At 35.0% G+C, this 12,738-nt stretch overlaps 1 protein-coding gene across 7 annotated transcripts in view; it reads left to right on the top strand.

Annotated features, from left to right (window-relative positions):
• The window catches only part of LOC107685529 (myosin-10-like), a 49,520-nt gene that overhangs the window by 9,828 nt on the left and 26,954 nt on the right, over nt 1-12,738 (top strand). For 3 of the 7 annotated variants that reach the window (XM_016482135.1, XM_016482132.1, XM_016482138.1), the window contains exons 3-20: nt 493-699; nt 2,431-2,587; nt 3,465-3,492; nt 4,002-4,119; nt 4,848-4,895; nt 5,146-5,157; nt 6,290-6,382; nt 6,481-6,544; nt 6,795-6,893; nt 7,001-7,144; nt 7,281-7,495; nt 9,464-9,616; nt 9,704-9,877; nt 9,984-10,157; nt 10,247-10,361; nt 10,846-10,917; nt 11,011-11,031; nt 11,910-12,115. In XM_016482135.1, the coding sequence (XP_016337621.1) occupies nt 493-699; nt 2,431-2,587; nt 3,465-3,492; nt 4,002-4,119; nt 4,848-4,895; nt 5,146-5,157; nt 6,290-6,382; nt 6,481-6,544; nt 6,795-6,893; nt 7,001-7,144; nt 7,281-7,495; nt 9,464-9,616; nt 9,704-9,877; nt 9,984-10,157; nt 10,247-10,361; nt 10,846-10,917; nt 11,011-11,031; nt 11,910-12,115 (2,100 nt within the window). The remainder of the gene's footprint in view (nt 1-492; nt 700-2,430; nt 2,588-3,464; nt 3,493-4,001; nt 4,120-4,847; nt 4,896-5,145; nt 5,158-6,289; nt 6,383-6,480; nt 6,545-6,794; nt 6,894-7,000; nt 7,145-7,280; nt 7,496-9,463; nt 9,617-9,703; nt 9,878-9,983; nt 10,158-10,246; nt 10,362-10,845; nt 10,918-11,010; nt 11,032-11,909; nt 12,116-12,738) is intronic. The other 4 variants (XM_016482136.1, XM_016482133.1, XM_016482134.1 and 1 more) reach the window with 4 other exon arrangements.

Genomic DNA, 12,738 nt, shown 5'->3' with positions numbered 1-12,738 from the left:
TATATATATATACGCGATTAATCGCATCCAAAATAAAAGTTTTTGTTTACATAATATATGTGTGTGTACTGTGTAAATTTATTATGTATGCACATGTAAATATTTTCAAAATATATGCTGTATGTATGTGTCTTTATATATGCATAAATGTAAATTTTTTTAAATAATATCATGTTGTACTTCATTTATTTTATGCGATACTGAATTTTTATTTATTTATTTATTGCATTATAGTACTGAGTCATAAATGTGCTTACTTGTCATTAAAAAATGTCGCTTGTTATTTGTTTGGAGTGAAATATGATGTAGACATTTTTTGTAAGCCAACAACGGACATTTGACAGTGATCTTGACTTTAATAAAGGACAGTGGCACAGTGACACATCAGCTGCAAATGTGGATAACACGTTCCATGAAAGACATTTTACAAAGAGCACATTCACGTAGTCTTTCATCATCCTTTATTTTTCTGCCTGTGTTTCCTTTGGTCAGTCTGCAAGCGTGCGCGAGGAGCGAGGCGACGAGGTGGAGGTGGAGCTTACAGACAGTGGGAAGAAGCTGACGCTTTCGAGGGAGGAGCTCCAGCGGATGAACCCGCCTCGATTCAGTAAAGTTGAAGACATGGCCGATCTCACGTGCCTCAATGAGGCCTCTGTCTTACACAACCTACGAGAGAGATCCTATTCAGGACTCATATATGTGAGTGTTTCCCTTTAGTCAGAATTGTTCCCCACGTGTGTTTAGCAATCATTCAATCCTGACACATGCCTGCCACTGTGCCCTGCCATCACATGAGTGTGTGTGGGCATGTGTGTATGGGTTTCTCTGAGTAAGCGGGAAGGATAGTGTTACACACACAGATACACTGTGTTTGTTCATCACAGGCTCACAGTTCAAATTTCGGCTCAGGTTTCATGCTGAATGCAGCCAAGAAAGTACAAACACACATGCACAGATGCACTCATGCGCACACAAGATCAAGGGCCCTTATTCATAACGCATCTGTCAAAAGTCACTTGAGCCCAGTGTTTACTTCACCCGACTTGGTACAGTAATCAAATTTGAATGAGCGCATAAAATCATGTTGATTTGGAAATTTCACATTTCAGTGTTTGTGGATGTACAGTATACTGTATATATAATATTCAGAACAGGCATCATATTTCTGATCATCGTGTACAGTGGCAAACATGCCTCTTTTGACTATCAGCATAACGTCTGGTCCACTTCACAGCTCATTCTGACCCAAAAATTGTTGCTGGGTTTACATCCAGCTATTTTTATTAGGTTTTGAAATTTGCGCTTAAAAATGGAATGGAAATAATCAATATGTGTATAAACTCTAAAAATGTGCATAAAAGTTTCCATGCTTGGATGAGCAAGTGCAGTTTGACATGCTGTTTTTAGTATATAGTGTACAATTAATATATAAAAATGTTTAAATATTTGATTCAGTTTTTTCTATAATGTCAAATGTTATCTCTAAAGTTATATGGTGTTTTAGTAAAATTGACTAAAACAATATGGTAAATGTATTATTATTATTATTATTATAAGTAACATAACTGCAAAAATAAGTTCTGCTTATGAATATCTAATTTACTTGCAACTAAGTGCCTCAAAAAAACTAGGGCTGAACAATTAATCAAAATAAAATCGAAACCAAGATATGGCCTTGTTTGATTATCAAAATTAATTTATTTAAATAAATATGTTTGCCAGGAACCCTTTGATTTTCCATCAGAATAAAAGATCAATCAAAGCTTAAAATAAGAAAATTGAGACACAAATATTATTATTGTAATTTTACAGTTGTACTGTAAAACAAAATTATTATTATTATTTTTTAACAATTTTTTATTTTACACTGAGATCCTTTTTTAAAGTCTGAAGTCTTATAATATTTCATATTTTGTTTAATATTTAATTTAGTAATAATAATAATAATAATCGTCACATTGATTTATAATCACACTTTTTTGCGTAAATTGTGCAACCATTTAGTTTAATATTTAATTTAATATTAATAAAAATAACAATTGTCACATTGATTTATAATCACACATTTTTGCATAAATTGGGCAACCCTACAAACACGCACATCAAACCTAAAGCTCATAAGCTCATAATTCTTCCTTAAAATCGCTTATTGTACCAGCCTACTCAAAATGTGCTTTGGACTGATAAAAACCTGAGCACTCTGACTTCAGGAAGCTGGCTGAAGGCAGCCAATCAGATCTGAGCTTCTGATTTTTGCAAGTACTGTAAGTGCTAGTTTTGTGTGCAGTGTCCATCAGGTAGTCAGTCAACAGACTGTGGGCAGTCTGTTGGTGGTCTGTCTGGGCAGCTCTGCCAAAAATAGTTTCTACATATACAACATCATTATTTCCATCTGTCTGAGTTCTTGTGTTTGTGTGTGACGCCCGACAGACATACTCCGGCCTGTTTTGTGTGGTGATCAACCCCTATAAGAACCTGCCCATATATACAGAATCCATCATAGAGATGTATCGTGGGAAGAAACGGCACGAGATGCCTCCACATATCTACGCCATATCGGAGGCGGCCTACAGGAGCATGCTGCAAGGTACCATGGCAACCAGTTAACCTGCTTCAGTTTATGTGAATTTATTCATACACCACTGCATCACAGTATTTAGACAGAAGAGCCAGTTTCATGTTGCTGCATGAAGATTGAATTCTTTCACATACTTAGTAGTAACAGTGTGAAACCCCAGGCATGACTGAGACACTGAGATTTGCCGTTTTCACCCTGTATCCTGCTTTTCAGGGTGTGTCTGTGGTTAATAAACTGGCCTGACCGGTGTGTGTGTGTGTGTGTGTGTGTGTTTTCAAGAAAAAAAAGCCATGGCAATTATGCCATGGGTCTTAACTCATTTCTAATAAATGACATAATGTTAATTTAGTTTTTTAACTGTCAGAAAGATTTACCGTTCTGATTTCTTTTTAAATCTTTTTTAAACACTTTGAGAAAACACTTGCAGTTTACCACAATTTCTAGTACTTCATTTCAGTTTTTTTTTAATCTAATATACACATACAGTATGTATATGTATTATTGTATTTTAGCTTTATTTCAATTACCAAAATACAACAACTAAATAAATAATTAAATAAACAAAATGTGTTGGGTCACCAATGTCCAACATGTCCTGAAGCAAAAACCGGTTCAAAATTAAAATCAAAATTAAAATAGATGCTCTCAATATTATTATATTTGTGTAACTGTGTCATTTAGAGTTACATTCAGTGTACTACCTTAGAATCCTTATAATTAAGTTATTATTTCTGAGCTTGTTCATTACATAAGTTCATATGTTTCTTCTCAAATATAACACATTTTTCATATTCACAGTTACTAAATTCACATAATTCGAAGTCACTGTAATTGTTGATTTGTTATGCTAATGTCCCTCTTCATGTGTGTTGTTTTCCTCACACAGACAGAGAAGATCAGTCCATCCTGTGCACGTGAGTTTCCACTGGCTGTGACGGCTGCATATTTGTCTTTGACTACATATTTCAGTAGAAAGTTCAGAAAATATGCTTTTTCAGACCATTAAAGCAAATGACTTCTAATGATTGGAAATCAATCGACACTTAACTGAACATTTAATGTGGAGCGGTTAGACAGTTTTACAGCATAAGGAGAGATGTAGCTATTTGACCCATTAGAAGCCTATTGGCTGCAAAATGACAAAGTTACCAGAAGATTTTGCCCTGTTTGTTCTCTCAAACCTGGAATAATGCATATTTAGACAGACAAACGAAACATGTTTTTTCCATCATTATTTTCTTTCCCTTTAATGGCGTGTGTTGCTAATTTTATTTTAGCATATGTGTTTTGTATCTTGTTAAAACCTAAGCCATCTGCTAGTATTTGTTTGAATAACTCTGAAAATAGTCTAAACCTATTTTACAGCAGAAGGTGGTTTATTTGTACTGTTTATATACGTGTGTGTGTGTGTGTGTGTGTTCAGAGGGGAATCTGGTGCAGGAAAGACGGAGAACACAAAAAAAGTGATTCAGTATCTGGCACATGTGGCGTCCTCACACAAGTCTGGCACTCTGGGTCGTCCCAAAGACAGCGCCCTACAGGTAAGGATGGGGAGTTATAAGGGAGAGAAAAAGCAGCTATTTCTACTTTCTGCTTTTCTAACAAGTCAGCACATGCTTATCTTGCGATTTTGTTGTTTATTAATTTTTTTTTCTGCTGCCTACTTCTCCAATAACTTCAACAATAAGAATAGATGATACACAATGCAATAATACAATAATAATTACAAAAACATCACATTTTCTGCATATCCAGTGTTTGTACTTGCCTTGCCAATACGTTCACCAATAAAAATTCTGTTGGTTATATTTTTATCAACATTCAAAAAAATTCATTAAATGTTAAGTTTTATATAAAAATTCTGGCCAATAACGAATGCTGATGATAATTTGTTCTGCTGTTGCTGATAACCAAAAAATGGCAAATAATAAAATTAAAATTATACTATTTTATGGAAATCAAAATTGATAAAAAAAAAAAAAAACGGTAAAATAAAAATAACATCAGTTGTTTTAAATATGGTTTATAATGTCAGCTGGAACTCTTCGTCTGAAGCTTTCACACTTGCCAAAGCTTATCCTTTAATTATAACGCTGTAAATGCTATTGTATCTGTGGGCTATATGCAGCTTTTCTCTAATATTTGAATTTTCGCTCTTCTTGGTTGCTTTTCTCTCCTTGTCTCCTCTCTTTCCTGGGTCCTGCTGTTTCTTTCTGCTCTTCTTTTCTTTTCTTTTCTCTTTCTCTTTGTCCTCTGCTCTGCGCTGAAGATGGATGGTAAGCGCTCTCTGGGTCGTGGCAGTAGCGCTGTGAACAGGGTGAGTGGGGGCTTTTCTCTTCATGACTGACACGTCCGGCTAACAGGAAGGAATTCAGACTACAGCCGTTCTAATTCATGTCCTGCCACTTTAACCTCATAATGTGTGATATGTGTGGATTTATTTGTTTTTGTTTTTTTAACCATGTTTTTCATGTTTTTGCTCATCAATATGTTATATTTTTGTCCCCTGTTTGTCCTGTTCACTTGTTCAACCACCCCATCTCTCTCTTTTTTGTGGACTCTAACAGACTGTGCAGTATGTGAGTATAGGTGCTCTAATGCTTATGGGCCTGCAGGGGGCGCTGTATGCAAATTAAAGTTTTGCTATGGAATTTTTTTGACCTATATAGACCATATTGTTCTATATGGGTAAGAGCGAAACCTCAGAGCCAAAACAGAGATTATCTAGCCTGTACATAATTTTTTTGTTGTTTTGGTTTCATCTAAAGGCTGTGGCTGAGCTGCAATTTTATGAGTTTGCACTTTCAACTGTGTGTGTGTGTGTGTGTGTGTGTGTGTGTGTGTGTGTTTGTGACCTAGCTTTAATTTAGGACAACTTTAATGGAAAATGTTTCCTGATGTTATCTATCTCTAATTTTTATTTTTATTTATTTCCTTTTTATTGTGCACAATTTTCTTTTAGGGTTTGGTTTAGGGCAGTGGTTCTCAATTTTGTTTTACCTAATTTACCTAATTTATATTTATTAATCTAAAAAGTACATGTATTTATTTATTTATTTTATTTTAATTTATGAAACATGTTTTATGCTATTTTTGCCATCTGACTTTATATCACTTTTTGTAAAAAAAAAATAAAATAAATAATAATAATTCAAATTACACGGTTGAATTAAAAATTTGGATTAAATTCTTTTATTTTCTTTATACCTAAATAATAAATAATATCTTTAATTTTTTAATTTATATATCTAATTTGTATATAAATATGTAAATATTTTATTTTGTTTTAATTATTTAATTATATTTTTTGTGCATTATCATACAGTGATGGGTTTTTTTTTTTTTTTTGGGAAATTGACACAAACAAGATTTGAGAACATGTCGTCTTACAATACATCTGCACTCCTTTTTTTGTGCGGGAACACCATTCATCTTGATAATCACTGCGTTAGTTCATGTTTGGAGTCTATAGTAATTATAATTTGCTCTATTTAAAAATAATATAATTCTGTGCCAAGTCTCCATTTAGTGATGTAAACATGTACTGTATGTGTGTTTGTATGAGAGTTGTTTGGCTGCAGTTATATGCTGGTGCTGGTGCTGGTGCTAATGCTGCGGGGTCTCTGCATTCAGAGGTTTCCTGTGGGCTTTTTGCTGTGATTTTGGTAATATTCCTGCACTGACATGCTGTTCTTCCTGTCCTGTGTCTAGGGGGAACTGGAGAGACAGTTACTGCAAGCAAACCCCATTCTTGAGGCCTTCGGCAATGCCAAAACCGTCAAAAATGACAACTCTTCCAGATTTGTAAGCCCTGCAACGGCACATCCAACCACCATCACTTGAACTTAGATATTAATCTTGATGTTTTGATCTGTTCTAACATGTTTTTATATTTGTTTTAGGGCAAATTCATCAGAATCAATTTTGATGTTGCTGGATATATTGTTGGTGCTAATATTGAGACCTGTATCCTTTATACATCCACTAAAAAATCACTTTAAAGCCAGTTGACAATTGAAACAAAATTCCTCAGAAAATAATGTAAAGTTATAGAATCTTTGTTTGCAGATACTGCTTTATATTTTGTTACGTTATGCAATGACATTCAGAAATTTGGGCCGCTTTACCTCATTCAATAATTGACTTGCCTATAATTGTAGAGTATATAAACAAGGTTTCTATTGGTGCATTTTTCTTTAACCCGCACGTGTATCAGATTTGCTGGAGAAGTCCCGAGCCATTCGTCAGGCTAAAGACGAGCGAACCTTCCATATCTTCTACCAGCTCCTCTCTGGAGTTTCTGAGGCCATGAGAAGTCAGTAGATCGCAAACACACACATAGCACAGCTTCACAATATAAAGGTTTTTATTCTCTTTAATGGAAACATTATCATTGTCATTATTTCTTCACTCTCTCTGTAGAGGAGCTTCTGCTGGGCAGTGCAGATCAGTACCGCTTCCTCTGCGGGGGGTCACTTCCTGTTTCGGGTCAGAGTGATTCAGAAAACTTTACTCAGACAATGGACTCAGTGACTATCATGGGCTTCACCCAGGAAGAATCCACATGTAAGAGAGGAGGTTCTCAAATAAATGGAGAAGAAAACATCTACAAGATTTCATATAACATGTACTTGACCACTGAACAAAAAGAAGTGATTTTCCATCCTTCTGTCCATCCTGCTCTCTCTCTGTCTTTTTTCAGCTATGTTAAAGGTGATCTCTGCAGTGCTGCAGTTTGGGAACATCACATTTCACAAAGAGAAGAACACAGATCAGGCCTCAATGCCGGATGACACAGCAGCGCAGAAACTCTGCCACCTGCTGGGCATCAGTGTTCTGGAGTTCAGCCGAGCCATTCTCACACCCCGCATTAAAGTGGGCCGCGAGTACGTCCAGAAGGCCCAGACCAAGCAGCAGGTGTGTGTTTGTGTGGCTTCATGAAGTGCTTTGAAATACTGCAGATGTAAATTTCAACACTGCAGTGTTACTTCAGCATATTTAATGCACAGTTAACCTACAGAAGGTGTAAAAGCGTCAGGAAAAATGTGTATAACAGCTTTTGTCTGAAGCAGCTGTGAACAGCATCACACATCAAGACATTTTGATAGTTGCAGCTCTGCATACAGCGAAATCTAATTGGTCCAGAAGTTTGGTGTCCGTAAGATTTTTTCCTTTTATATATTAATAAGGGCTGTCAGTTTAAGCGTTAACTTAATTAATTAGTTATGAAAAAATGACACGATTAAAATATTTTAACGCAGTGGCCCCGCCCCCAGACCTGTACGTCATCTTACATTTCATACAGTGGACTGTTGACAAATATGATGCACGGCAACAACTCAATAAATAAATAAATGCCCTAAAAATTCAAGATATTGGGGCAAAAAATGCCCCTGTATGAGTTTTTGTGTCATATTTAGATCATATGATAAGCGAGGTCACTCCAGCAGCAAGAGCAAGAATCACAAGAATGCTGTTTTTGTCACAAAGAACACGAGTGCAAATGTGATTTTATACAACAGTTCAGTAAATAAGAAGTTAATATTGTGCAAAATTTAAACACAATATTGTGCGTTTTGTTCAATTTTGCCAACGATAATATTACCTATAAAGCCACAGCAGAACTGTTGTGCATCTCTGAGCAAGACAGCGGTGTTTGGTTTCTAAATGAATCTACGTTTTGAACGAATCATGTGAACCAATGATTCAGTAGCCCATTCATAGAGAGAGCTGTTTACTGAATTCCTGAATGAATCAGCCATTTGAACGAATCGACTCATAAAGACATTTACCGCCATCTGCTGGTAGTTTTAGTTTCTTCTTTAGAGTATCATTTCATTTATTAAAGGAATAGTTCACCAAAAATAAATAAATAAATAAATTCTGTCATCATTTACTCACCCTCATGTCATGACTTACTTTCTTTTGCACAACATAAAAGAAGGTATTTTGAATACTGTTGGTAACTAAGCTGTTTTGGTCACTAGTGACTTTCACTGCATGAACAAAAAATACTGAGATGTTTCTCGAATTATCTTCTATGTTCCATACTTTATATAATAGCTTTAAATTATCTTTTGGGGGTATTTTCACAGCAAAATTTAGTTTGCGATTAATTAAATGTATTAATCGCAGCACCCTGTAATTAATTAGATTAAAAATTTGAATCGACTGACAGCCCTAATATTAATACGTTTTTCAGTAAAGATTGATCAAAAGTGACAGTAAAGGCATTTATAATGTTACAAAATATTTCAGTTTTGAATAAATGCTGCTCTATTCATCAAAGATCCCTGAAAAAAAATATAAGCAGCACAACCATTTTAAACATTGATAATGATTAGAAATGTTCCTTGAAGCAAATCAGCACATTAGAATGATTTCTGAAGGAGCATGCCAAAAATGCAGCTTTGCCATCAAAGGAATAAATTCCTTTTTAAAATAAATAATAAATCAAAGAAATGCAGCCTTGGTGAAAATAAGGTCAAAAGCAATTAAAAGAGTTACTGACCAAGAACTTGTGAACGGTAGTATAATTAATTGCTCCAATGTGAAACTACTTTCCTCATCACAACTACTGTTCTACATCACATTTTTTTCAACCTTCACACTTCCACTTCTGTGATAAAGAGATCACTTTTCACTATCGATTCGATTCCAGATGAATAAAGTCCCACTCTACCTTTTTCTCTCTGTGAATATCCTGTTCCACTCTGAAATTTGCCACATTAGTAAAATGGTTCGCAAACAATTTTTCATGTTCAGTTAGTGTGTTCTTATTGGCTTTTTGTGACTCATTGCTGGACAAATACAATTACTTCAACAATGCTGTACAATAGAAACATTCATTTTTATGTTTTTGTTCATTTGTGTGTGCGTGTTTAGGCTGATTTTGCAGTGGAGGCCTTGGCGAAGGCCACATATGAGCGTCTTTTCCGCTGGCTGGTGCACCGGATCAACAGAGCCTTGGACCGCAGACAGCGTCAGGGGGCCTCGTTCATCGGGATCCTGGACATCGCTGGATTTGAGATCTTCCAGGTGAGTGAGTTCTGAGAGTCTTAATGATTGTTTATTACTCAGCTGATAAATATTAATCTCTCTTTGTCTCTCTCTCTCTCTCAACAGCTGAACTCATTCGAGCAGTTATGTATCAACTACACTAACGAGAAACTACAGCAGCTGTTCAATCACACCATGTTTGTACTGGAGCAAGAGGAGTACCAGCGAGAGGGCATAGAGTGGAGCTTCATCGACTTCGGTCTGGATCTTCAGCCCTGTATCGACCTCATTGAGAGACCGGTCAGTGTGTGCGTTTGTGTGTAGATCTACATGATTCACATCATATAGAACCACCTGATTTGACATGCAGTGTCTTTATAGTGTTTCTGACTGGCTTGCTCCACAGGCTCATCCTCCTGGCATCCTGGCATTGTTGGATGAGGAGTGTTGGTTTCCGAGGGCAACTGATCGCTCATTTGTGGACAAGCTGTCAGCTGAGCAGGGTTCACACTCGAAGTTCATGCGGCCGCGGCAGCTTAAAGAAGAGGCCGACTTCTCCATTATACACTATGCTGGCAAGGTCAGATTTTATTTTTTTTACCACGGTGTATTCTCCATTTCTTGGTTTTCTAGTCAACATGAAGTCATAATACTTTCTTACTCTGCCAGGTGGACTATAAGGCAGATGAGTGGCTGATAAAGAACATGGATCCATTGAATGATAATGTTGCATCTCTCCTGCATCACTCATCTGATCCCTTCATCTCTGAGCTGTGGAGGGAGGGTGAGTAAAATAAAATAAAATAATTACTAAGGATAAATAAATAAATATTTTAAAAAGTATTTAAATGAATAAAAAATAGATATTATTATTATTATTATTAACATCAACAACACCACCAACAACAATAAATGAATTGCTTCATACAATTACAAACTGGTACAAACAATACAAACCTTAAAGCGGCTTAATTACAGCCTTAAAGTTTTCAGTTCAATCAAAGGGATGATATGTAATTGTGTTATTAATAAATGTTTGATAATGCAGTATTAATAATTAATTTTTCATTCTATTACTAATATTTAATATTGTAATCTACAATAGACTAACGCTTTTCTGTTCTCTTCTCTTCTCTTCTCTTCTCTTCTCTTCTCTTCTCTTCTCTTCTCTTCTCTTCTCTTCTCTTCTCTTCTCTTCTCTTCTCTTCTCTTCTCTTCTCTTCTCTTCTCTTCTCTTCTCTTCTCTTCTCTTCTCTGGCTTCTCTCAGATATTCAAACTCTTCCTCGCGTGTACTTTTTTGACTCTTATGCCACACTGCAAACCAATGGCACTGACAGCAGTAGGTTTTTCTGCTCTTCCTTTTTTAATCTCTCCATCAGTCCATCTAACTGTTGATTAACATTTCACTCTTTCTTTCATCTCTCTTTCATAGCATCAGATTGTGATGTGATGTGTGGGTTGCTGTTTTGCACTGTAGTTTAGTAGAATGTGTAGTTTGTTTTTCATGGGTTGCTATAGAGCTTGTTCTAGTTAGTTTAGTTGAGTTTAACTAATGTTAATGTTAAATGGTTGTAATCTGCTTGTCTCTAGTTTATTCTTCATAAAGCATCTTTCTTAATGTTCTTTAAATGTAGAAAGATTATTTTTTCTGTTTGGAAAATGTTAAAAGTCTCAGAACAACACATTCATACTAAGACTTCTACCAGAACAGAAAAAAAAAAAAATCTTTTTGGTTCTTGTACAGTATGTATGTTTTAATAGCTCTAATATAGAGTCATAGTGCTGTCTGAACATGCCATACACATGTTCATTTTCTATGATAACATCTCTGTTTTGTGCTTGTCAGTGGAGAGGATTGTGGGTCTGGATCAGGTGTCACGCAAGTTTTGAGGGAGCGTGCAATTGGCATGCTGACTGCAGGAATGTCCACCAGAGCTGTTGCCCGTGAATTTAATAAATTAATCAAAATTAAAAAAAAGAGCAATTTGACACACACTCATATATACACACACACACACATAGAGTACATATACTGTGTGTATATATGTGTGTGTGTCAAATTGCTTTTTCTTTAAATAAATTCAATTACAATTAAAATTTTCTTAGGGATAAATTTCTACCTCAGCTTTTGCTCTAAACTATAGTGCCTCTTTTACTTTACTATAAGGTTACAATTAACAACAGAGCCCAAACTTAAATTTAATTACTATTTATTTGTAACTATAATAATCAACACTCAAATAAAAAATTTGTATGCAAACAAGTAAATTGCATACTGCATTAATGCAGTTTTTAAATTAACTTCTAAATTATACAATTTGTGCTTGTCAGTGGAGAGGATTGTGGGTCTGGATCAGGTGTCATCTGGTGAGAGCAGTGGACCGGTGAGTTTTGGGGCCGCTGGGCTCAAGACGAAGAAGGGCATGTTTCGCACGGTGGGACAGCTCTACAAAGAGTCCCTCACTAAACTGATGGCCACCCTCCGCAACACCAACCCCAACTTCCTGCGCTGCATCATCCCTAACCATGAGAAAAGGGTAAGAAAAAGGCAAAGATTTTTATAGAATCTTAATAGAAATGGAAAAATTGCCATGGTACTTCTCTTTACTCAATAAGAGCTTAACATCTTAACATTTAAATTTTTTTAAGTTTCTTTTTGAGAGTTTCACATATAGTTAGGGGTGTAACATATGGTTTCGGGTACAGCAGAAGGAAAAAAACTAAACATATATATATATACATATATATATATATATATATATATATACATTTTTATGAGGTGCCAAACATGAAATAATTATATAAAAATCTGAATATATAAATGTAAATTGTGAATATATAGTTATAAGGCTGAACATATTGTTATGTCTGAATATATATAAATGTAAATCTGAAAATATAGTTGTAAAGTTTGAATATATAAATGTAAATTGTAAATATATAGAATTAAATCTGAATATATAGTTAAAAGTCTGAATAAATAGAGGTAAATCCGAAAATATAGTTGTAAAGTTTGAATATATAAATGTAATTTGTGAATTTATATTTTTTTATTCTAATTTTATAATAGTAAATCACAAAGTATTTTTTATTAACCTTGAGTATATAAATGCAAATCTGAATATATATATATATATATATATATATATATATATATATG

This window comes from Sinocyclocheilus anshuiensis, unplaced genomic scaffold (genome assembly GCF_001515605.1).
Source record: "Sinocyclocheilus anshuiensis isolate Anshui unplaced genomic scaffold, SAMN03320099.WGS_v1.1 scaffold185, whole genome shotgun sequence".
In the NCBI taxonomy this organism is placed as follows: Eukaryota; Metazoa; Chordata; class Actinopteri; order Cypriniformes; family Cyprinidae; genus Sinocyclocheilus; species Sinocyclocheilus anshuiensis.
The sequence above is the reverse complement of the archived record's forward strand: the minus strand, read 5'-3'. Positions and strand labels throughout refer to the sequence as shown.